Source organism: Wyeomyia smithii, chromosome 3 (genome assembly GCF_029784165.1).
Source record: "Wyeomyia smithii strain HCP4-BCI-WySm-NY-G18 chromosome 3, ASM2978416v1, whole genome shotgun sequence".
Taxonomy (NCBI): Eukaryota; Metazoa; Arthropoda; class Insecta; order Diptera; family Culicidae; genus Wyeomyia; species Wyeomyia smithii.
Window position 1 is genome coordinate 263,720,209 of NC_073696.1, and position 27,694 is coordinate 263,747,902.

Here is a 27,694-nt window from a genome sequence, read left to right on the forward strand (position 1 = left end):
CCACACAGCCGCCGTCCACATGTCTTGCTGCACTTCGGCATTGGATTTGAGCGGAAAAAAATCAGAGTGGTGGGAACCAGCTAACCTGCACCGAGCATACGGACTGTCGCCGGAGCACATTTCACACGGATCAGTTTCAAATTAGTACTGCTTGTAGACGGATCGTTTCGGTTCAACAGTTCAACGGCAGTAGTGTGGTGTCCGTAGTAAATTTTTCATCGGTGCGCCGTTTTTTCCTCCTTCAACTTTTCACTGGTGAGTTTCGTGGATCCTTCTGGATGCTTCTGAAAAGTCGGGCTCGAGAGGTGCCATATGGTCTGGCTCTGACGTGGTTCGGTGCCACACACGGCCACAGTAGTAAATAATCCATAGCAGGTGGACGAATTTATGACGGCTGATCCGGCCATGTGTGTGGTGGAGTGTAGTGGAAGCAATTTTGATGAAAAATTGGTTTTGCTCACGCGGATGATGGTTGAATATTGGGGTCGGCATTTGTCGGTACATGGTTTGGGGATCTCATTGTGCTGTCAGTATGAATGAAGGTTAGATTCGAAATCTAACACAACGAAAAGACATTTATGAGCAACAGCTCAGCTGAAATTGAACCAAATAGCAAAAGGGTACAAGATAAATCCGAAACTAGTACGATGAATACCTGTCTTCTCCGATGAAATCTTAAAATACAGAGTAGTTGTAAAACTTCGTGTAGAAAAAAAAAATCAAAACATTCGTGTCATAGTTGATTGAACAATGTTGAAAATCTGGTGCCGAGTGAATTTGAAAACATGGAACACGGGCTCCCGTTTCTTTTGATGTGCTATGTTCTAAAATTCCCATATAAATTAGAGCTTTCATCTAGACAAATAAAGCTTGAAATTATATCCAAAACTGCAGTGACAACTAGAAGAAAAGCGGTAGAAGCATTTATTTCTTGTATATATATGTTGTTTTATAAAAGTTTACTACACTACTAAAAACAATGTATGTCATACCATTGGCAAAGATAGAGCCTTTGAAAGCATAGTTCGGTGGTGGCTGGAAGGGTTTTATGACTGTTTCATCCAGCGAGTGAAGGTACATACCGTTTATTTGTGTTACAGAATGGCTCAAAAATGAAGTTTACTTCTAAAGAGTTTTCCAAAACGCGTAAAAATCGTGACGTATATCTTATTGAAAAATCATTATATTTCCCAAGGCCCTATCATAATCTTTTTACTTAATATTCCAACTGACTGCATCATTATTCATGATAATTTTTCGGGCTTAAATATACTACGCCATACGCAACTGTACATGAACGCGTCTCGTCCTACTTGAGAAGACTCTGTCATACTATGCCATGCTGAAATTCGTCTAAACTCCTTATGTTATCTTACTTGAACTTGCTCGAGTGTGTTGATACATAACGAAATATGTTTCAACCCACTCCATCAAGTTTGAAAAGCAGTCCTTACTCGTTCAGTACTTCTGATTGGCATGAGAATACATTATTTTAGACATTCTTCATTCTTTCCAGTTTTATTAAAAGCAATAATATACGAGAAAAGACTGTACACAAAAGCTGGTTGTAAGTGATGTGGAAAATCATTATTTAACATAATATAACTCGAACATTTGCTTGTTGGTTATGTTTCATGAAAAAGTTCTGTTTTCAAGTTGATGACTCACGTTTCACTCCTTTTGTAACAATGATAAGGTTAAAAATAGATTTATAGTTTTTAATCGTTTTAGCACAGAGAAATAGTTATCGGTTTCCGTTATACTCTACTAATTTTTTTTGGAAATAAATATTGAAATTCAGTCCGCAAATATATATTTCGACTGTGACGTACAGTCTTCCTCAGTGCTTATGTGGACTGGTAAAGAGCAAAGCGTAAATCCTGTTTTTTATTTGTAGTAGGTCCTAGCGTTCCAGTGAATGAAACCTTAAACCTTTTAGAGGACTGGCTTCTTCCCCAATATTTTGATAATACTTGGAAAAAGAAAGTTGACAGTTTGTTGAAACTTTCACGCCTTTGCATGAAAGAAAACTACTTCACATTTCGTGGTAAATTTTACAAACAGACTAAAGGGGCACCAATGGGGAATCCTCTTTCTCCCTTTCTATGTGAGCTCTTCATGGCAAATATAGAAAGTACATTAGAGAAGAGGAACATCTTACCGATTCGATGGTGGAGGTATGTGGATGATATTTTTTGTATTTTGAAAAGGGCGGATCTTGATACTTTTTTCATATCCCTTAATAATACCCATAAAAATATAAACTTCACAATTGAAAAAGAACTTAACAACAGACTCCCTTTCTTGGACGTCGTTGTAGTCAGAAAGTCTACGGACTTGGAATTTGAAATTTATCGGAAACCCACGAATACAAAACGGGTCATACCTAACACTTCAAACCATCCCTTCCAGCATAAAATGGCATCCTTCCATCATATGATCCACCGCATGGAAACTTTACCTCTAAGTGAAGTAGCCAAGCAAAAGGAACTGGAATATATTTTCGAAATTGCTAAACTTAATGGCTACAATGAAAGTATCATTCAAGCCATTGTTGATAAAAAGAAGCGTGCTCAAATTCGGAAATCTTTTACAACACTCACCCCAATAACAAAAGATCTGAAAAGGGTAGCCGTTGAATATGACGTTAACTTGACACGCCCACTTCGTTCAAAATTTAGAAAACTTGGGATGGATATTGTCTACACTAGTAGAAATACCCAACTCAAAACAAAATTGGGGTCTGCCAAAGACCCTATTGATACCCTGAACAAAGCTGGAATTTATAAAATTGCATGCAGTCACTGTGACATGGTTTACATTGGACAAACTAAACGTAACCTAGGGATACGTTTCAAAGAACATTTCGCAGAAGTGACAAAAGCAAGTAAAGTTTCAAAAAATGCCCCACCACACCATTTCAAATCAAAAGTGGCTGAACATATTTTTAACGAGGAACATCCACTAACTTCGGATAACATTCACCTCCTCCGCCCCGTTAATAATTTATGGAAATTAGACGTAGCTGAAAGTTTAGAAATTTATAAACAACACTCATGCACGCTTCTCAATAAAGACGCAGGTAATCACCCCTCATGGCTATTCAATCTGCTTCCCAAAAACCCCAGACATGGTACGGTAAACAATCGACCGCATAATTCCCTACCTAACTCCAATTAAGGGTGCTAAATTTTCATTTTTACCTACTACAAATAAAAAACAGGATTTACGCTTTGCTCTTTACCAGTCCACATAAGCACTGAGGAAGACTGTACGTCACAGTCGAAATATATATTTGCGGACTGAATTTCAATATTTATTTCCAAAAAATTTAGTAGAGTATAACGGAAACCGATAACTATTTCTTTGATTGATCTCAATCACTCTGCTAAAACGCTCGTTATAGATTTTCTAGATTTGACAATGGCATCCAAGCCAAATGAGCCAAATAGGTTTTTAAAGTTAAAAAAGAGCATTGCGGGTATCCACAAATCTATTTCCTTTCTTAAAAATTGTTTGAAATATCATGTCACTCCCACGAGTCATAGAGTAAAAGTTAAAAGTCCTATAGCCCCCTCCATTATGAAACTTATGGAACGAGAGTGTTTGAAAAGTAGCATCAAGTTTCTTTATAGTGAACTTAGCTCCACAGCTCTGGAATGTTATTCACTTCATTTAAAACTTGCCAAAGAATTTCCTTTTGAATTTCAAAATTTTCTAATTAAAGTTAAAGTAGCCGAAAAGTGTGAAGGGGAAAGAAAACGAAAATTGGGATTGAAAAAGTTAAATCAACTGCTTCTACGAAATAACAGTAGTAGAAAGACAGCCAAAGTACACCTCATTGACGACTTTGTGGTCAATAGGTCTTCGTACGAGTTTTCACAACCCCAGCAAAATCTTCTAAATATGGGCCTAAATTTCGCAATTCCTTCACGACCCAATATTGAACAATCGATCATCGATATAGAAGCTGGGATGAACAGTTGTAAACTTTCCACAGAACAAACTGGTGAAGTACGCCAAATTTTTTCAAAAATTACTAAGACACTGCCACGTCATGAAAATTCGTCTGATTTAAAGACAGTTGAGGAATTACGTAAAAAACCTGTTTTCTATTTAAAAGCAGATAAGGGGAACAAAACCGTCATCATGGACAAGTCTGACTATGATGAACAAATAACCCAAAAAATTGATAAAGGTCCATATTGGCAACTGCGACTCAATCCTCTTGCTGATATGGTAAAACGTGTAGAAAATACAATAAAAGAATGCAAACCCGTTTTGGGTAATGCGTTACAAAATCTTCGTGTTTCAAATCCAGTTCTTCCAAGAATAAAGGGTCTCCCCAAAATTCACAAACCTGGAAATGAAATGAGAGAAATTATCTCAGCGGTAGGGGCTCCCACAGAAAAATTGGCTAAATGGCTGGTAAAAGAATTTCAAGCCATGCCCCATAAATTTCCAAGTCGATCAGTAAAGAGCACCGGAGATTTCGTTGAAAATTTAAGATCCTCGGGTAACATCCAATCTGATGAGATAATGGTTTCATTTGACGTTACGGCCTTATTTCCTAGCGTTCCAGTGAATGAAACCTTAAACCTTTTAGAGGACTGGCTTCTTTCCCAATATTTTGATAATACTTGGAAAAAGAAAGTTGACAGTTTGTTGAAACTTTCACGCCTTTGCATGAAAGAAAACTACTTCACATTTCGTGGTAAATTTTACAAACAGACTAAAGGGGCACCAATGGGGAATCCTCTTTCTCCCTTTCTATGTGAGCTCTTCATGGCAAATATAGAAAGTACATTAGAGAAGAGGAACATCTTACCGATTCGATGGTGGAGGTATGTGGATGATATTTTTTGTATTTTGAAAAGGGCGGATCTTGAAACTTTTTTCATATCCCTTAATAATACCCATAAAAATATAAACTTCACAATTGAAAAAGAACTTAACAACAGACTCCCTTTCTTGGACGTCGTTGTAGTCAGAAAGTCTACGGACTTGGAATTTGAAATTTATCGGAAACCCACGAATACAAAACGGGTCATACCTAACACTTCAAACCATCCCTTCCAGCATAAAATGGCATCCTTCCATCATATGATCCACCGCATGGAAACTTTACCTCTAAGTGAAGTAGCCAAGCAAAAGGAACTGGAATATATTTTCGAAATTGCTAAACTTAATGGCTACAATGAAAGTATCATTCAAGCCATTGTCGATAAAAAGAAGCGTGCTCAAATTCGGAAATCTTTTACAACACTCACCCCAATAACAGAAGATCTGAAAAGGGTAGCCGTTGAATATGACGTTAACTTGACACGCCCACTTCGTTCAAAATTTAGAAAATTTGGGATGGATATTGTCTACACTAGTAGAAATACCCAACTCAAAACAAAATTAGGGTCTACCAAAGACCCTATTGATACCCTGAACAAAGCTGGAATTTATAAAATTGCATGCAGTCACTGTGACATGGTTTACATCGGACAAACTAAACGTAACCTATTGATACGTTTCAAAGAACATTTCGCAGAAGTGACCAAAGCAAGTAAAGTTTCAACAAATGCCCCACCACACCATTTCAAATCAAAAGTGGCTGAACATATTTTTAACGAGGAACATCCACTAACTTCGGATAACTTTCACCTCCTCCGCCCCGTTAATAATTTATGGAAATTAGACGTAGCTGAAAGTTTAGAAATTTATAAACAACACTCATGCACGCTTCTCAATAAAGACGCAGGTAATCACCCCTCGTGGCTATTCAATCTGCTTCCCAAAAACCCCAGGCATGGTACGGTAAACACCGCATAATTCCCTACCTAACTCCAATTAAGAGTGCTAAATTTTCATTTTACCTACTACAAATAAAAAACAGGATTTACGCTTTGCTCTTTACCAGTCCACATAAGCACTGAGGAAGACTGTACGTCACAGTCGAAATATATATTTGCGGACTGAATTTCAATATTTATTTCCAAAAAAAAATTAGTAGAGTATAACGGAAACCGATAACTATTTCTTTGATTTCTCAATCACTCTGCTAAGACGCTCGTTATAGATTTTCTAAATTTGAGTTTTAGCACAGACAAACAGACCCACTCGATGACAATTTCATTTACCAGTAAAATAACGATTATTTTGAAATTTTGCTTAGTGGGCAATAATGCCGCTAGTGTCGCTATAAGCAAGCGTGTACATTCATTATCAAAGACAAAAACCGTCGGTAATGCCGCTGCTGTTGATTTAAGTAAGCGTGCACACCCATTAGCAAAAACAAAAACCGTTTTACGAGAGTAAGTTAGTAGGCAATAAGCTTACATGGTGGCGCATAAGTGTAACGTTTCGAATAAAGACGAAGATTTTTCAGCATTTTTCTTCGAAGTAGCACGTCTGTTTGTCTGTGGTTTTAGTTTAGTTTACAACTTTTTCTTCTAAATCTCATCATATCTAGTTCTTTCATCATTCTTCTTTCATCATTATATTTTCTTGCTTTTTATTTCACCCCTTAATTTGTTCATCATGTTCTTTCCATCTTACCTTATTACACTCTATCATAAAAAAATCACACATTTTCGCAGCAGAGACGACTATATCTAGTTGAAAAACATTGCACAAAAGTATTCGTTTTTTAAAAGATTAGTTGAAATTGATTCATCTGAGCGCTATCCTCGTTCACCGTTGAAAAAAGTTTTAAAACAATGAAGTTTAAATTTAATCAGAAGTATCTTGTTTTCAATTTGCCGAGCCAATCAACTTTCAAATATTTTTTAATGAGATGTTTTCTATTATTTTTGTGTTATTTCTTGTTTCTTTTTTATTTTATACATTTCTACGCTTTTTGTTCGATACTACATTGTGTCAAATTTTAGATCGTTCGTTGTATGATAGATTGCTGTTATATTTAGTCAATTTATAGCATATTCTTAAAAAATTTCAGCAAATTTTTGACATGGAACTACGTTTTTGTTTTCTATACTGGTATGCATTCTGTGAAATTGGAAATGAAACGATAATAACAGCATAACCACATGATGAAAAATAATAACCAATATGTTGTTGCAGAGATAAAATGTTGAACAATTTTGTAATACGCTAGTAATCATTATTTTTCCATTTCAACGCGGTAAAAATCGATAAAAAGTGTCGAGGACAAATTTGCGCGAACAATGACCCAATCACCTGCGAGCATTCCTAGCACAGACGACACGAATAGACACCAACCATTCCCTGATATTCTCTGCATCAATATTAGAAAAAAATGGCCGTCTCTCCGTCCCAATAGGTCAATTTATGTTTGCTTCCATGAACCTAAACGAATTTGATGTCTCGAAGGTGAAGGGGTTTCGAAAAGTTTGAAACAACCCTTTTTCTTGAACAATTTCTAAACCTGCTGTTAGAGCGTAATGAAAACTGATGGCTTGAAAGAAAACATGCTGGTAAAATCAACAATGCCGTAGTTAGAATATATGTAGAGCAAAGCGGCCCTAGTTTCTCGTGGTCTATCATTGCAGTGGGCATGACTTTTATTCGCGTGCAATCAAAAGTGCAATGCTACTGCTGATTGTGGTTGAAAGTTTATCTCATGAATATGGTTATCATAAAACCCATAGATTACTCAAAAAGAATTGAACATTTTTGCAACGGTTATAAGTTATAAGATATTTTTATTGAATTTTATTTTCGATATTCACTAAATAATCGTGACCGACATAATATCGAACGAGTAAGTTCCCAAAAAATACTAATTTATGGAAGAGTAAGAGCCGGCGAGTGCTTGTGCAATTTTTGTCCAACAAACTTGCGAAGCAAAACTTTAACCTCGTTGTAATTGTTAAATGTTGTTTGCACACAAAATAAACATCACAGGCACAATATCACCAAGTGAAAATAAAGTTTTTTTCGAGCGTTATTGAACATATTTCTGCAAAATTTAAGGGAAGGCTGAGAATTAAAATACATGAATCACTGAACAAACGAATGAATTCTATCTATGATTACAGTAATTGCAGTGTTTAGTCCCACGTTACCATTTCGTACAACCTTAGTGCTGTATACCTTATAGGATTTTTCAACGCATTTTGCACATGTTGAAAAGTTTTTAGTTTCTCTAGTTTTTTTTTTTAAATTTTTAATATATAGTCAAGTTTTTGTGTTGAAAGTTTCAAGTCTTATTGATTTTTATTTTGTTTTATGTTTTTATTATGTTTCTAATTTTGAAACAATTATTAGCGTTAATGTTAGTTTTTTTCGAAATTCCCATGTTTTTCTTTGTCACAGATTATTTGATTTTTAATGACTTTTTCAGAACTTCGTTTCAGAGAACGAGGCTAGTTTTTTTGCAAGAATTCAACATTAACAACATCATTTTTCCCATTCATTTGCTTCAATTGATCATTTTATTCCAAATCAATTTCCTTACTTTCCATTTGTTCGTTTCTTTTATACAATTTTTTTTTTATTTTTTCAGATGATCGTTCGTTTCAAAATACAGTCATACCTCGATATGAGGCAACCTCGATATAACGTAACTTTTACCTCGATATAACGTAACTTTTTTCAATTTCCCAGAATTGGAGTACAACAATTATTTTTGAGGTGTATAATGTTCCGAATAAATGTTTTAAGTAAGTTTAGCAACCAATAAGTACCGTAAAATGGGGTAAAATTGACATTTATTTTTTCAATGTTTTGTGACTAGTTATATTGGTCTACGAAAATTGTCTTAATGGGACAGAGGAAGGGTTTATATATACTCTTAGTTGAAATAAGTTTTTGTGCACTTTTGAGTAACCATAAATAATTTTGTATCAATAAATTTCCACTATACTTTTTATCGACTGTCAGTTTACTCAGGGGAGTTTCTTTCGGCTTCGCAGTCTTTAAAATGTGAAAAGAAAATGATATTTTTCTCTTACACCGACGTTTCGAATAATATATATTCTTTATCAAGGCTCTACAAGTAAATTAAGATCAAAACGATTTTTAGAAACAAATACATAAATTATGCACATAACATCATTACCGAGAGGACCATTTATCTGTGAAGTGGTTCTTCGGCTAGACCATCAATTGTCGAAACAGAAAGTAATCATCCTAACAGAACATCCAAAAATACATTAAATTAGCTAAACATGATATCAAATACAATTCATGCTTCTTACATTATGCAAAGTAAAAAAAAAAAAAACAAATTAAAAACTGTACACTTTAACGAAGCGGAACTCGTAGCACTCTCAATCATACTAAACCATTTTTTCCGTAACCAGCAACCTTGCATGCAAACTCTATTGCGCACAAGTTATGCTGTGTGACACTCGGTGGAAGCTGTCAGCGACCGTTGACGTTTGCTGTTGTTTATTTCTGTACTCCGCTTGACGTGTTGCATGATTGCTGTATATGTTGTGCTTAAGCCTTCAACATCACTGCGTTTGTTTACCGTATGATCGTTCGTGATAATGTGGCACATTTCCAACACGTTCAACGCTGTTTTTCGCCTATGTTCATCCAGGATACACACCTCATTCAACTTGAATGAATGGTTCTCGTCGATGCTGTGTTGGAGTAAAGCAGTTTTTTCCCTCAGGTGATGTATTTTGGCAATAGTAGATGGGCTGGTGGCATGTTCGTTTGACTTGAGCTCATCCAGTTTTTTAATGTTTGACCGGTGGTTGCTGATTCTTGTTTTGAGATGCTGTGTAGTGAGTCCAACATAGCATAGTCTAAATATATTGGACGCATCGTGCGAGCATCGATTGAGTGTGAGTATAATGTAACAGACTCTTTCAGTTTCTGCGAGTACATTAATACGGTACGACTGCCACCAAGCTACATTCTTATTTCGTTGGATGTGGTATCTCTATTCACTTGCATACCCAGGAGTCTAGTAATACACACAATAATAACCAAATGGGATAGAATCAAACGACACACGAAAATTAACCTTGATTTTTTCATTGAAATTGTAAATTCGACAATTAATGCTCTAGCCGAAGAACCACTTCACAGGAAAATGGTCCTCTCGGTAATGATGTTATGTGCATAATTTATGTATTTGTTTCTAAAAATCGTTTTGATCTTAATTTACTTGTAGAGCCTTGATAAAGAATATATATTATTCGAAACGTCGGTGTAAGAGAAAAATATCGTTTTCTTTTCACATTTTAAAGACTGCGAAGCCGAAAGAAACTCCCCTGTATCAATAAAAAAAATTTTTTTTTCGTGCTTCGATATAACGTAACGAAAATAAAAATAAAGTTGCCTTATATCGAGGTATGATTGTACCTATCAATTATCAGGCATATACCTACACGCAAAACTTCTCCTTGTTACTTTAACAGCAACAACAAAAAATTCTCCCTTTAATGATAAATTTGTTAATTGCGAGAGTAAAAGCAAAGCCTTGGTGCTACTTTTAGATTCGGAACTTGACCTTCTGTTTGTTACACACAGACCGCGAAGCCAACTATTGTATGTATAGGACAATTGCAGGGCTAGTACTACGATCCCACGGACACTAACAGTCTCTCCCGAGTAGACAATCGCACCTACGACGACTGGCTTGCTAGGTCAGCTTCGTATCTCAAGACCAACTGGAATTAACGACTGTCTAATAATAGCAAAATTTTTTCTCCGACAGACAGTATGCGAATGTTGATGATTTCAAAGACTTCATATGCTCTTCAAAATCACATCATGATCTGTAAACTGCGTTTGAGAAAAAACACAAAAATTTGTTTTCTTGCAATCGGGTGCAAGCCATGTTGAAAATACATATCCATTGGTTCATGAAAACTCTATGTAGGGTCTCGAACGTCTTCGTCAGTGGTTTTCTTCGGCAGTTTTTCTACAGCAATCTTATGCAAAAACCTACCAAAGAAAACCACTGACGAAGACGTTCGATACCCTACCTATTTGATGATACAAAACTCGAACCCATCGGCAAGATTCAACTTTTGGGTGAATGAGAGGACAGAAATGAACCTGATCGTTGCATGTTCTCCTTCAGAAACACGCTCAAGCATGTGTTTGGTTATTACTTTCTGTTTCTAATGCGCGGTCATAAGACACAAAAAGTAACAAAATGTTGCTCGAAAATAACAAAATCTTCTCAGTTCGTTGTGGGTGTATTTCAAAACATGTTCACCCTCGTTTTGTGTATATGAGATTTTGTATATGTTAGATTTTGTATATGTTCGTCAGCATTTTTCAACACATATCATTAACCGGTATGTACTCGGTAATTTAAACACCCGTAAATACTTGGAAGGTTTCTCAATTATTGGAGGGTGGAGGGTTTCTCAATTATTGACCGATTTTGGATCTGGACCTGACCAAAGATTGGAATTTTATCTATTTTTAGTAAACGGGATCAAAAGAGCCACTCTGGTCCCTACATGGTTCTAGTAATTCCGGATCTCCGGGACTATGCGCAACATTGGGAATCTGCTCTTGAATAGCAATAAAAATTAACTCCTGGAGAGATTTCCTGATTTTTGGTACCAATTGTCAATTGTACTAATTTGTCTTACCCGAACATGATCCCGGAGATCCGGGTTGACTGGAAACAGATGTAGTCCTGTCGGTCCCGGATGCTAAAAATAGACAAACTTCCAATCTTTTGACAGGACAAGACCCAAAATCGGTCTAAAGTGAAAAAAGTAGGAGGGTGGTATTCAAGACACGACCGCATGACGTTGACTACCGTATTCTAATAAAAAAAAAAATATTCCATTGAAGCAAATAGTAGAGGGAAATGCAACGCTTATTTTACAAAACTTCTGTAACAAAATTTCGAGGTACCAAAAGGTACCAGTTGCCGATTATTCTCGTTGACTGCTTAGTCCGTCCAGAATTCCAGCCATTTGAGTATTTTGCAGTAGCCATTTATTACTAACAGCCACCAGCATCACGGGTGAAACCGGCACGAGATGACCGGTACTATTTTGTCTTTCCTCCTTTCAGCTGCTAACACCTAGCGCTGTCGTGAAATTAACATCAACACAAACATGCATTTTTGCAAGGTTTTTTCCGCTAGCAGCAGCATTTTGTAAAATAGAAAATTCAACTAACCGCTTTTATTATAAAACTGCGAGGCACCAAAAGGTACCAGTTGCCGATTATTCTCGTTTACTGGTTAGTCCGTCCAGAATTCCAGCCATTTGAGTATTTTGCAGTAGCCATTTATTACTAACAGCCACCAGCATCACGGGTGAAACCGGCACGAGATGACCGGTACTATTTTGTTTTTCCTCCTTTTAGCTGCTAACACCGAGCGTCCGTATGTATCCGGTACGGTTTAATAAGGAAACTGGCTTCATTATACCAAGGCTTCGTCAGATAATTAGAAAGAAGGAGGGGCTACATAGATGATGGAATGGTAGAGACAAATGTTTCTTGAAAGCTGCGCCGGCCGCTGTCGTAATATTAACACCAACACAAACATGCATTTTTGCAAGGTTTTTTCCGCTAGCAGCAGCATTTGGTAAAACAGAAAATTCAATTAGCCGCTTCTGTACCAAAATTTCGAGGCACCAAAAGGTGCCAGTTGCCGATTATATTGTTGTTTTTTGGTTAGTCCGTCCAGAATTCCAGCCATTTAAGTGTTTTGCAGTAGCCATTTACTACTAAAGCCACCAGCATAACGGGTGAAACCGGCACGAGATGACCGGTACTATTTTGTCTTTCCTCCTTTCAGCTGCTAACACCTAGCGCTGTCGTGGAAATAACATCAACACAAACATGCATTTTTGCAAGGTTTTTTTCCGCTAGCAGCAGCATTTTGTAAAACATAAAATTCAACTAACCGCTTCTATTATAAAACTGCGAGGCACCAAAAGGTGCCAGTTGCCGATTTCTTGTTTACTGGTTACCGTCCAGAATTCCAGCCATTTTAGTATTTTGCAGTAGCCACCAGCATCACGGGTCAAACCGGCACAAGATGACCGGTACTATTTTGTTTTTCCTCCTTTCAGCTGCTATCACCTAGCGTCCGCATATCACTGGTGCGGTTTTGGAATCAGAATGATGGGGCGCCGGCCGCTGTCGTAAAATTAACACCAACAAAAAGATGCATATTTGCAAGGTTTTTTCCGCTAGCAGCAGCATAAACATCGGAAACAGAAAGTGACAACAACAATAACAACAAAGTCAGATCGATTGTATCCGTTAATTAAAGGGTTAATTACCATAATCAGGGTATGTTCAGGGGTTTGCTATCCGGGATGTAGTTATCTCGCGTGGTTTATTTAACGAAGTTTTGCGATTCTTTCGTTACGCTGCACTACCGAGAGAAAATTTGCAATGCGGACGAATTCCACTCGATTGGACGAATAGTACTGCGTACCGAACGACAAAGGGTTTCGGTATGACCGGCGGGAGAGCAATTATAAAAGCGATGTGTTCGATCATAATTTCTTTATTAGACTGATTTAACTTCTGTGATCTGAGTGAGTGCATGGGTGTACCGTCGGGCCTGAGTGCCGTCGGGTTCAAAGTATTATGATGTTTTAGGTTGATTGTGTTAGAACACATTTAATTGGTTGTTGAATTTATCATATAAATTCTAGAAAGTGCTTACAGCCAGGAACTAAAAAACTCTTATTATTGATAAAATTTTAAAACTTATCTGAACTGGTTATAGTATCTGAAATTTAAAAAAAATAAAAAGGGGACTAGCTGTCAGCAATTTGAAAATTGAATTGGGACATATAGAAAAATAACAATATTATAAAAAGTGAAAGAATAAATATTGCAACTGAGTGCTAGAAGAAAACTTAAAAAAGCATTTGTCAACCTGCCTAAATTTTCAGATGAGGATGATGAGACTAAAGTGAAATGCTCTGGAGTCAGAAGAATGAAATCGCCGTAAACTGAAATCTAAAACAGCTCTAAAAAGCTTGCAACTTGGGAAATAACGTTAGTGAAAGTGCAAATTCGCAATTTTGACATATCACAATTCCTCATTTCTCATTTCAATTGAAGAAGATGGCGACTGGAGCGTATCGTGAGTTAAAAAAATTACAGAAATACTGCTCTAAGATAAACAACTTGCGGTGATTGGTTTCGTCACTTCGAAGACGGTAATTTTGATATTGAAGGCTGTCTAAAACCTTCGAAGATGCTGAATTGGAGGAATCGCTCGATGAAAATCCATGCCCAACGCAGGAACAGTTTACATCGATACTAGGAGTTACACGCCGAGCCATTTCCAAAGCCATTTCGGTGAATTCATGCTTTGGAAATGATTCATAAATAAGGAATTTGAAGCCGAGGGACGTATAGCGTCGTTTTTTCGTCTGCGTATTGGTTCGAACTGACCATATTGCGCTGGGGAGTAAGTTAGTAGGCAATAAGCTTACATGGTGGCGCATAAGTGTAACGTTTCGAATAAAGACGAAGATTTTTCAGCATTTTTCTTCGAAGTAGCACGTCTGTTTGTCTGTGGTTTTAGTTTAGTTTACAACTTTTTCTTCTAAATCTCATCATATCTAGTTCTTTCATCATTCTTCTTTCATCATTATATTTTCTTGCTTTTTATTTCACCCCTTAATTTGTTCATCATGTTCTTTCCATCTTACCTTATTACACTCTATCATAAAAAAATCACACATTTTCGCAGCAGAGACGACTATATCTAGTTGAAAAACATTGCACAAAAGTATTCGTTTTTTAAAAGATTAGTTGAAATTGATTCATCTGAGCGCTATCCTCGTTCACCGTTGAAAAAAGTTTTAAAACAATGAAGTTTAAATTTAATCAGAAGTATCTTGTTTTCAATTTGCCGAGCCAATCAACTTTCAAATATTTTTTAATGAGATGTTTTCTATTATTTTTGTGTTATTTCTTGTTTCTTTTTTATTTTATACATTTCTACGCTTTTTGTTCGATACTACATTGTGTCAAATTTTAGATCGTTCGTTGTATGATAGATTGCTGTTATATTTAGTCAATTTATAGCATATTCTTAAAAAATTTCAGCAAATTTTTGACATGGAACTACGTTTTTGTTTTCTATACTGGTATGCATTCTGTGAAATTGGAAATGAAACGATAATAACAGCATAACCACATGATGAAAAATAATAACCAATATGTTGTTGCAGAGATAAAATGTTGAACAATTTTGTAATACGCTAGTAATCATTATTTTTCCATTTCAACGCGGTAAAAATCGATAAAAAGTGTCGAGGACAAATTTGCGCGAACAATGACCCAATCACCTGCGAGCATTCCTAGCACAGACGACACGAATAGACACCAACCATTCCCTGATATTCTCTGCATCAATATTAGAAAAAAATGGCCGTCTCTCCGTCCCAATAGGTCAATTTATGTTTGCTTCCATGAACCTAAACGAATTTGATGTCTCGAAGGTGAAGGGGTTTCGAAAAGTTTGAAACAACCCTTTTTCTTGAACAATTTCTAAACCTGCTGTTAGAGCGTAATGAAAACTGATGGCTTGAAAGAAAACATGCTGGTAAAATCAACAATGCCGTAGTTAGAATATATGTAGAGCAAAGCGGCCCTAGTTTCTCGTGGTCTATCATTGCAGTGGGCATGACTTTTATTCGCGTGCAATCAAAAGTGCAATGCTACTGCTGATTGTGGTTGAAAGTTTATCTCATGAATATGGTTATCATAAAACCCATAGATTACTCAAAAAGAATTGAACATTTTTGCAACGGTTATAAGTTATAAGATATTTTTATTGAATTTTATTTTCGATATTCACTAAATAATCGTGACCGACATAATATCGAACGAGTAAGTTCCCAAAAAATACTAATTTATGGAAGAGTAAGAGCCGGCGAGTGCTTGTGCAATTTTTGTCCAACAAACTTGCGAAGCAAAACTTTAACCTCGTTGTAATTGTTAAATGTTGTTTGCACACAAAATAAACATCACAGGCACAATATCACCAAGTGAAAATAAAGTTTTTTTCGAGCGTTATTGAACATATTTCTGCAAAATTTAAGGGAAGGCTGAGAATTAAAATACATGAATCACTGAACAAACGAATGAATTCTATCTATGATTACAGTAATTGCAGTGTTTAGTCCCACGTTACCATTTCGTACAACCTTAGTGCTGTATACCTTATAGGATTTTTCAACGCATTTTGCACATGTTGAAAAGTTTTTAGTTTCTCTAGTTTTTTTTTTTAAATTTTTAATATATAGTCAAGTTTTTGTGTTGAAAGTTTCAAGTCTTATTGATTTTTATTTTGTTTTATGTTTTTATTATGTTTCTAATTTTGAAACAATTATTAGCGTTAATGTTAGTTTTTTTCGAAATTCCCATGTTTTTCTTTGTCACAGATTATTTGATTTTTAATGACTTTTTCAGAACTTCGTTTCAGAGAACGAGGCTAGTTTTTTTGCAAGAATTCAACATTAACAACATCATTTTTCCCATTCATTTGCTTCAATTGATCATTTTATTCCAAATCAATTTCCTTACTTTCCATTTGTTCGTTTCTTTTATACAATTTTTTTTTTATTTTTTCAGATGATCGTTCGTTTCAAAATACAGTCATACCTCGATATGAGGCAACCTCGATATAACGTAACTTTTACCTCGATATAACGTAACTTTTTTCAATTTCCCAGAATTGGAGTACAACAATTATTTTTGAGGTGTATAATGTTCCGAATAAATGTTTTAAGTAAGTTTAGCAACCAATAAGTACCGTAAAATGGGGTAAAATTGACATTTATTTTTTCAATGTTTTGTGACTAGTTATATTGGTCTACGAAAATTGTCTTAATGGGACAGAGGAAGGGTTTATATATACTCTTAGTTGAAATAAGTTTTTGTGCACTTTTGAGTAACCATAAATAATTTTGTATCAATAAATTTCCACTATACTTTTTATCGACTGTCAGTTTACTCAGGGGAGTTTCTTTCGGCTTCGCAGTCTTTAAAATGTGAAAAGAAAATGATATTTTTCTCTTACACCGACGTTTCGAATAATATATATTCTTTATCAAGGCTCTACAAGTAAATTAAGATCAAAACGATTTTTAGAAACAAATACATAAATTATGCACATAACATCATTACCGAGAGGACCATTTATCTGTGAAGTGGTTCTTCGGCTAGACCATCAATTGTCGAAACAGAAAGTAATCATCCTAACAGAACATCCAAAAATACATTAAATTAGCTAAACATGATATCAAATACAATTCATGCTTCTTACATTATGCAAAGTAAAAAAAAAAAAAACAAATTAAAAACTGTACACTTTAACGAAGCGGAACTCGTAGCACTCTCAATCATACTAAACCATTTTTTCCGTAACCAGCAACCTTGCATGCAAACTCTATTGCGCACAAGTTATGCTGTGTGACACTCGGTGGAAGCTGTCAGCGACCGTTGACGTTTGCTGTTGTTTATTTCTGTACTCCGCTTGACGTGTTGCATGATTGCTGTATATGTTGTGCTTAAGCCTTCAACATCACTGCGTTTGTTTACCGTATGATCGTTCGTGATAATGTGGCACATTTCCAACACGTTCAACGCTGTTTTTCGCCTATGTTCATCCAGGATACACACCTCATTCAACTTGAATGAATGGTTCTCGTCGATGCTGTGTTGGAGTAAAGCAGTTTTTTCCCTCAGGTGATGTATTTTGGCAATAGTAGATGGGCTGGTGGCATGTTCGTTTGACTTGAGCTCATCCAGTTTTTTAATGTTTGACCGGTGGTTGCTGATTCTTGTTTTGAGATGCTGTGTAGTGAGTCCAACATAGCATAGTCTAAATATATTGGACGCATCGTGCGAGCATCGATTGAGTGTGAGTATAATGTAACAGACTCTTTCAGTTTCTGCGAGTACATTAATACGGTACGACTGCCACCAAGCTACATTCTTATTTCGTTGGATGTGGTATCTCTATTCACTTGCATACCCAGGAGTCTAGTAATACACACAATAATAACCAAATGGGATAGAATCAAACGACACACGAAAATTAACCTTGATTTTTTCATTGAAATTGTAAATTCGACAATTAATGCTCTAGCCGAAGAACCACTTCACAGGAAAATGGTCCTCTCGGTAATGATGTTATGTGCATAATTTATGTATTTGTTTCTAAAAATCGTTTTGATCTTAATTTACTTGTAGAGCCTTGATAAAGAATATATATTATTCGAAACGTCGGTGTAAGAGAAAAATATCGTTTTCTTTTCACATTTTAAAGACTGCGAAGCCGAAAGAAACTCCCCTGTATCAATAAAAAAAATTTTTTTTTCGTGCTTCGATATAACGTAACGAAAATAAAAATAAAGTTGCCTTATATCGAGGTATGATTGTACCTATCAATTATCAGGCATATACCTACACGCAAAACTTCTCCTTGTTACTTTAACAGCAACAACAAAAAATTCTCCCTTTAATGATAAATTTGTTAATTGCGAGAGTAAAAGCAAAGCCTTGGTGCTACTTTTAGATTCGGAACTTGACCTTCTGTTTGTTACACACAGACCGCGAAGCCAACTATTGTATGTATAGGACAATTGCAGGGCTAGTACTACGATCCCACGGACACTAACAGTCTCTCCCGAGTAGACAATCGCACCTACGACGACTGGCTTGCTAGGTCAGCTTCGTATCTCAAGACCAACTGGAATTAACGACTGTCTAATAATAGCAAAATTTTTTCTCCGACAGACAGTATGCGAATGTTGATGATTTCAAAGACTTCATATGCTCTTCAAAATCACATCATGATCTGTAAACTGCGTTTGAGAAAAAACACAAAAATTTGTTTTCTTGCAATCGGGTGCAAGCCATGTTGAAAATACATATCCATTGGTTCATGAAAACTCTATGTAGGGTCTCGAACGTCTTCGTCAGTGGTTTTCTTCGGCAGTTTTTCTACAGCAATCTTATGCAAAAACCTACCAAAGAAAACCACTGACGAAGACGTTCGATACCCTACCTATTTGATGATACAAAACTCGAACCCATCGGCAAGATTCAACTTTTGGGTGAATGAGAGGACAGAAATGAACCTGATCGTTGCATGTTCTCCTTCAGAAACACGCTCAAGCATGTGTTTGGTTATTACTTTCTGTTTCTAATGCGCGGTCATAAGACACAAAAAGTAACAAAATGTTGCTCGAAAATAACAAAATCTTCTCAGTTCGTTGTGGGTGTATTTCAAAACATGTTCACCCTCGTTTTGTGTATATGAGATTTTGTATATGTTAGATTTTGTATATGTTCGTCAGCATTTTTCAACACATATCATTAACCGGTATGTACTCGGTAATTTAAACACCCGTAAATACTTGGAAGGTTTCTCAATTATTGGAGGGTGGAGGGTTTCTCAATTATTGACCGATTTTGGATCTGGACCTGACCAAAGATTGGAATTTTATCTATTTTTAGTAAACGGGATCAAAAGAGCCACTCTGGTCCCTACATGGTTCTAGTAATTCCGGATCTCCGGGACTATGCGCAACATTGGGAATCTGCTCTTGAATAGCAATAAAAATTAACTCCTGGAGAGATTTCCTGATTTTTGGTACCAATTGTCAATTGTACTAATTTGTCTTACCCGAACATGATCCCGGAGATCCGGGTTGACTGGAAACAGATGTAGTCCTGTCGGTCCCGGATGCTAAAAATAGACAAACTTCCAATCTTTTGACAGGACAAGACCCAAAATCGGTCTAAAGTGAAAAAAGTAGGAGGGTGGTATTCAAGACACGACCGCATGACGTTGACTACCGTATTCTAATAAAAAAAAAAATATTCCATTGAAGCAAATAGTAGAGGGAAATGCAACGCTTATTTTACAAAACTTCTGTAACAAAATTTCGAGGTACCAAAAGGTACCAGTTGCCGATTATTCTCGTTGACTGCTTAGTCCGTCCAGAATTCCAGCCATTTGAGTATTTTGCAGTAGCCATTTATTACTAACAGCCACCAGCATCACGGGTGAAACCGGCACGAGATGACCGGTACTATTTTGTCTTTCCTCCTTTCAGCTGCTAACACCTAGCGCTGTCGTGAAATTAACATCAACACAAACATGCATTTTTGCAAGGTTTTTTCCGCTAGCAGCAGCATTTTGTAAAATAGAAAATTCAACTAACCGCTTTTATTATAAAACTGCGAGGCACCAAAAGGTACCAGTTGCCGATTATTCTCGTTTACTGGTTAGTCCGTCCAGAATTCCAGCCATTTGAGTATTTTGCAGTAGCCATTTATTACTAACAGCCACCAGCATCACGGGTGAAACCGGCACGAGATGACCGGTACTATTTTGTTTTTCCTCCTTTTAGCTGCTAACACCGAGCGTCCGTATGTATCCGGTACGGTTTAATAAGGAAACTGGCTTCATTATACCAAGGCTTCGTCAGATAATTAGAAAGAAGGAGGGGCTACATAGATGATGGAATGGTAGAGACAAATGTTTCTTGAAAGCTGCGCCGGCCGCTGTCGTAATATTAACACCAACACAAACATGCATTTTTGCAAGGTTTTTTCCGCTAGCAGCAGCATTTGGTAAAACAGAAAATTCAATTAGCCGCTTCTGTACCAAAATTTCGAGGCACCAAAAGGTGCCAGTTGCCGATTATATTGTTGTTTTTTGGTTAGTCCGTCCAGAATTCCAGCCATTTAAGTGTTTTGCAGTAGCCATTTACTACTAAAGCCACCAGCATAACGGGTGAAACCGGCACGAGATGACCGGTACTATTTTGTCTTTCCTCCTTTCAGCTGCTAACACCTAGCGCTGTCGTGGAAATAACATCAACACAAACATGCATTTTTGCAAGGTTTTTTTCCGCTAGCAGCAGCATTTTGTAAAACATAAAATTCAACTAACCGCTTCTATTATAAAACTGCGAGGCACCAAAAGGTGCCAGTTGCCGATTTCTTGTTTACTGGTTACCGTCCAGAATTCCAGCCATTTTAGTATTTTGCAGTAGCCACCAGCATCACGGGTCAAACCGGCACAAGATGACCGGTACTATTTTGTTTTTCCTCCTTTCAGCTGCTATCACCTAGCGTCCGCATATCACTGGTGCGGTTTTGGAATCAGAATGATGGGGCGCCGGCCGCTGTCGTAAAATTAACACCAACAAAAAGATGCATATTTGCAAGGTTTTTTCCGCTAGCAGCAGCATAAACATCGGAAACAGAAAGTGACAACAACAATAACAACAAAGTCAGATCGATTGTATCCGTTAATTAAAGGGTTAATTACCATAATCAGGGTATGTTCAGGGGTTTGCTATCCGGGATGTAGTTATCTCGCGTGGTTTATTTAACGAAGTTTTGCGATTCTTTCGTTACGCTGCACTACCGAGAGAAAATTTGCAATGCGGACGAATTCCACTCGATTGGACGAATAGTACTGCGTACCGAACGACAAAGGGTTTCGGTATGACCGGCGGGAGAGCAATTATAAAAGCGATGTGTTCGATCATAATTTCTTTATTAGACTGATTTAACTTCTGTGATCTGAGTGAGTGCATGGGTGTACCGTCGGGCCTGAGTGCCGTCGGGTTCAAAGTATTATGATGTTTTAGGTTGATTGTGTTAGAACACATTTAATTGGTTGTTGAATTTATCATATAAATTCTAGAAAGTGCTTACAGCCAGGAACTAAAAAACTCTTATTATTGATAAAATTTTAAAACTTATCTGAACTGGTTATAGTATCTGAAATTTAAAAAAAATAAAAAGGGGACTAGCTGTCAGCAATTTGAAAATTGAATTGGGACATATAGAAAAATAACAATATTATAAAAAGTGAAAGAATAAATATTGCAACTGAGTGCTAGAAGAAAACTTAAAAAAGCATTTGTCAACCTGCCTAAATTTTCAGATGAGGATGATGAGACTAAAGTGAAATGCTCTGGAGTCAGAAGAATGAAATCGCCGTAAACTGAAATCTAAAACAGCTCTAAAAAGCTTGCAACTTGGGAAATAACGTTAGTGAAAGTGCAAATTCGCAATTTTGACATATCACAATTCCTCATTTCTCATTTCAATTGAAGAAGATGGCGACTGGAGCGTATCGTGAGTTAAAAAAATTACAGAAATACTGCTCTAAGATAAACAACTTGCGGTGATTGGTTTCGTCACTTCGAAGACGGTAATTTTGATATTGAAGGCTGTCTAAAACCTTCGAAGATGCTGAATTGGAGGAATCGCTCGATGAAAATCCATGCCCAACGCAGGAACAGTTTACATCGATACTAGGAGTTACACGCCGAGCCATTTCCAAAGCCATTTCGGTGAATTCATGCTTTGGAAATGATTCATAAATAAGGAATTTGAAGCCGAGGGACGTATAGCGTCGTTTTTTCGTCTGCGTATTGGTTCGAACTGACCATATTGCGCTGGGGTTCGATTCCACCCAGATGCACCTTCCTTCTGAATTTGAGCCTCAAAACGTCTTTGTTCTAGAGTTTGCATTCCTAAGAGCGTTCAGCGTAGGTTGGCAGGAATCTCAGCGAGTATCGCACAAATTTTCGTTGTAATTCTAGTAAATCAGGAGTTGTAGAACGGACACCATATAACGAATTTCGTTGTAGTGAAACAGAGTGCAGCATCCAGAATTACTCCAAGATCTTGAATTTTGTGTCATTCTGGATAGAGGCTGTCCCGACATAAAGGCTGACCCTACATAGTTTGACGTCATCGGCGTGCAATTTGCGGCAATTATCCAAAATTAGTAGGGAAAAATTGTTGATTAAAACTTAAAGAGTAGCTGTCCAAGACTAGTACCGTGTAGTACTTCGGAAACATTTGTAAACTGTGCTGAAAAGTTAGTCCTTATCTATACACATAGTGTTTGATTCATCAAATAGGACACTCCCAGTTGTCCGAGTTTAGCTAAAAGTATCAGGCCGCTTTAAAATCAGTGTATACTGCACCTATTTGGGGACCGTTACTCATGTTTTGCAAACAAGTCGATAAAAATCATATTCTTCTGACGATATGTATTTTTTTCAACTGGCGAAAAGAGCGTCTTTAATAATAATTTCCATAGACTTGGAGACGTGATGCTTCAGTAGTTTTGTGCATCACATCTGTTATCTTTTTTTTTGGGCACGGGAAACAAGATGGAATGATTCCAAGAGACTTCCAACTGAAAGGACACAGACGTTGCTGAAGAGATAAATTGAACAGTAGGCAAAATGGATGAACGAGGACAGCGACACACCGTTTCTGAACACACGATGGAATTCTATTCAGTCCAACAACGAAAGAAAAGTTTAGTTCAGCCATGGCAGTAATGGGGTGACAACTTGTTATGGGGACTGCCCGATTGTGCTTCTACGTTATTAGCTCAGACGCTGGGAAGGTTGCTGTGTATTTGGTGGGACAATTTGAATTTGGATGGGTGAGATTTTAATTGATGCGATTAAACCGTGCGGTCACAATACAAGCGAAGATACGGAAAAGTGAAACATTCAAATGGGAAGTTCTAGCCTACCCGCCATATTCACCAGACACAGCGCCGTCTGGTTATTACTTGTTCGGTTTGATGGTACATGGTCTGGCTGATCCGCAGTTCTGCTCATATGAAGACATCCAAAAATGGTTTGATTCGTGGAAAGCCTTGAAAGGTGAGATGACTTTTATCGCAACGGTATTCAAGCTCTGCCAAAAAAAAAAAAATGGACTATGGTGTAGCTAGCAATGAGCAATACTTTGAATGATTTATGGGTTACTTTTTTTTAGTAAAAAGCAGCGGGAACTTGCTTATACTTGATTTATTTAAGCGCTGATAGTGAGATATTTTCAAAACAAATAAAGCGTTAAACGCAATAAAAAAGGCTCAAGAGCGTTTTCTCTCTTTTGACCTTCTCTCTTAGAGTTTTATCTTAATTTGTCTATTTTTGTGATTGTACTGTTTTACTTTTCATGTCGTTTTTTCATTTTCTATTCATTTTACATCTTTTATTTTTCTCTATGAGGGGCACTGAGAGAAAATATAAAAATTACTTGAAATTCGGCCTAAAAAATTATATTGATAGTTTTTATCGTACTTGACTAACCACTTCATGTTATCATCATCAAATCGAAAAAAAAAACAAAAAAAAAACCTGCAAATATATGCATTTTGATTGAGATCTGCTCATGAAAAGTATTTGAAAATCTATTTATATAAAAGAGAAGTTTTGTATGTATGTATGTATGTATGTATGTATGTATGTTCCAGCATAACTCTCGAAAGCCTGAACCGATTTCAACCAAACTTGGCATACGTGTTCTTTGTACAAAGGAAGTGGTCATAGAAATATTGGATAGTGGGAGGGGTCACACTTAAAGAAGGAGGGGGTCAAAAATAATGAATTTTCATACATAATGGAAACCTTTCATTGCAATTTGATGATTTTCGAGTTCTTGGTCATATTTGGAGGCCGGAAGTTGATATCCAGAGACCGAAACATGATGCTCGATGCCCTTTTCCAATCCAAGATGGCGATTTCCTGTTCCTGAGAAACCATTTAAAACTGTGGAAAACGCTCACAAACCCCCCAATTTTGATATTTTCGGAGCAAAAATGACTTTTAAGACCCGGTTATCGGTGTCTGACGATACTTTGAAACTTGGGTTACCGACTTCCGGTTTCTGGATATCTGCGAAAATTATTAATTGAATTATATACTTGGCAATATGGGTATTTTCGGAATCGGAATGACGTCGTCATACGAAAATCGATGATATATTTCCAAATATTGGCCTTTTTTGAAACGTAGTGACGTCTGTCTGTCTGTTAAATTTCAAATGACAGCAGTGTGAGTGGTTGAAAAAAAAAAACAATAAAACAGTAAAAAAGCAAACTCGGTGCGTTTACGAAATTTCAAAGTTTAAGTTCATCACGGATACGCAAATTTAAAAATATGGCATTGAAGGAAATTCATAGGTTCTCTAGAGAGCTCCTCGAGAACAGAAAACTATGTCAAATTGACTTATCAAAAATTATAAATACCGGCAATAAATTGCCCATCGTCAGAATAGATTATTTCAGCAAAATTGTTTGAAACTCGCTGAATAAAATTTTGTCATCCTCCAAACTGAAAAAACTTTATTTTTCAATCGCCACGGTAGAATTTATCTACTTCAAACCAGTGTAAAAATTTACACAGGTTTTTGACTAGTTAAATTGAATGCAGAACCATTTATCTCCTATTGTTTTTGACATAATTTCGAAATTGTCCTGTACGAAAATATCAACCAATGGACTAATCTTTCTGTATTCAACTGTTGCTGCAGCTAGGCCCGTTACTTACACGCAACTTGCAGCATTTGAAAATTATTGTAAGTACGTAACAGTGCTTTCGTAATGCACATCGCGATATGTTTCGAAATTGTCAACTAAGTGAACAATTACTTCTTGCACGCCTGTTTCACTCTCCTGGCTGGTATTATGATTACGCGATAGTGCGACAATTTTTCATTACACTTTTCCACCGTATTGAAGGTCAGAACAGCTACGCGCCTGGAAGCCAGATGTAGGTCAAATCTTTCCCTCAGAAAGGAAAGGAATTATTGGCTGTCGTTTTACTGTTGACCTATTTCCTGAAGTTTTGATTTAAGAGAAACTTATTTTTGTATATATTGGGTAAAAGTGACTTTTAACAGAACGATATTGGTACAGGTAACATTTCTCAGCCCCGTTGAAGGCTTTGAAACTAATTATATACCAACTGAGCAGAACCAGTTTCACTACCGGTGATTGATCTCTTTAGAGATTGTATAACACCAAATGATTCGTATGACTCAGCAGAGCTGTCACGCTGAAAGGCGTTGGTCCTTCGGTTAGGTTCTGAAACAAGTTCAATAAAAAAAACGATAGTAAACACTAACCCTGAATGTCACGTGTTTTCCTTTCATTCCACAGAGACACTGAGAGGCACGACAATGCTTAAGCTCACGTTGGCCGCTGTTGCTGGGCTGCTGTGCGCGGTTCAGTGCATCAAGGTCGATTATTACGGTTCACTCTATCGGCCAGACGAGTTGCACGCACCGTATAAGGGACCCGAAGAGCCCAAGCAGGACTTCAACAAGATTCCGGGCGTACCCGGAGTGGACTATCCGATCTACCACGAGGTGCCCCATACGAGCTTCAGCTGCGATCATGTTCCGGCGGTACCCGGAATGTACGCCAACGTTGAAACCGGTTGCCAGGCGTACCACACTTGCCACGATGGACGCGAGGGTCCCCAGGGGGCTTCGTTCCTGTGCACCAACGGTACGCTCTTCAACCAGAAGGAGTTCGCCTGCGATTGGTGGTACAACGTCAAATGCGAGGAGGCACCCAGTCTATACAGCTTGAACGCTGATCCCGCCCACAATCCGTTCGTTCCGAAGCCAAAACCGGAGGACGAGCTGCTGCACAAAAAGTTCCTGATTCACGTTTAGGAGGATTTGTTTTTGTCCGGTTTCTCGACTTCGTTCTTGTTTCATTTCATTTTAACTGTAAATATTTTCATTGTTTTAATTTTTTTGGTAAAACTTTTTGAAGAAGATTAAGTTGCAGAAGGTGACTTTATGTTGATCCTTTCTTTGTAGCTCATTTGTGGCGTTTTTTTGGTAATTTTCACTTGTGTTGTAGGCTGTTGCAAAATCTTAGATTCACCCTGAAGAGAACGTCGAGTATTTGTTGTAAATAGTGAAAATAAAAGCACGATTGGGAAGCGTTGTTTTGTTTGATTACTAGGTCGAATATGTCTTGAATATTCAGTAATATTTATAAGATATCAATACCTTCAGTCATTCGCTATGGTATAGAAATACTAAAATTACCCGTTTCTCCGCGCTTGGTGTGAAAGAAGGCGCCTGTCTGCCCAGATTATTGATGGGAAACTTATCAATACTTATCGATAATATCGATAAATGCTGGTCATCGATATTATCGTTAATTTTTTGACGTTAACGATAATTATCGATATTATAAGGGTGAGCACAAGTCAGTGCGGCTGGTTACTGGAGAAGACCCAAAAGAAGGAGACCTCACCTACCCTACCACAGGAGTTGCTTTTGCCGCTAGGTATTTGTTGGGTGCTGCTATTCGACAAGATTTAGCATTGTTGGGGGTGGTGTAACGGTTCGCCCCGGGTGTCACTGAGTTTCTGAGAAATATAGGTAACTAAAAAGGTATTGATAGTTTTTAGTTTCCTAAGAACAGATGAATTCGACAACTTAGTACTGGAGAACTTTGAAAAAATATCCAAACTTTTTGCACTATCTCATAAAAAGCAATGATACGAAATTGTAATAAAATGCATTTTCTTTGGCTCGCCAACTCTTATAATATGATGGACATGCATAGCGGCAGTTGATTTGTAATTGTTTAGTTTAACTTGGAACTGTTTAAGTTTAAAGTATCTGTTACCCAACAAACAATTTTTAGTTCCACTAAAAATCCAAATCAACGAAATTGTTGCGCCAAAAAAGTATCCTGATTTATACAGGAGGTAGACAAAATAATTGAGATAAATAGAATTCTCTCGGATTTTAAATGGCCAGAACTTTACGAAAAATGAATCAATTTTGATAACTGGTTTCATTTCGCTGGAAAACAGTATTATATTAGTATTACTTGGGAACTTGGTGTGACCAACCTACACCGAAAGTGTTTCGGATTTCAAGAGTGTGTGTCAAAGTGTACATTTTTGCAACGCATAGAACGTTTTAGGCAACTAAA

At 37.0% G+C, this 27,694-nt stretch overlaps 1 protein-coding gene across 1 annotated transcript; it reads left to right on the top strand.

Annotated features, from left to right (window-relative positions):
- The first annotated feature begins 121 nt into the window (after positions 1-121).
- Positions 122-26,689, top strand: LOC129731094 (uncharacterized). The gene is made up of 2 exons (XM_055690853.1): positions 122-255; positions 25,889-26,689. The coding sequence occupies exon 2, from the start codon at positions 25,909-25,911 to the stop codon at positions 26,407-26,409; it is 501 nt and encodes a 166-aa protein (XP_055546828.1). The 5' UTR covers positions 122-255; positions 25,889-25,908; the 3' UTR covers positions 26,410-26,689.
- Positions 26,690-27,694: the final 1,005 nt, after the last annotated feature.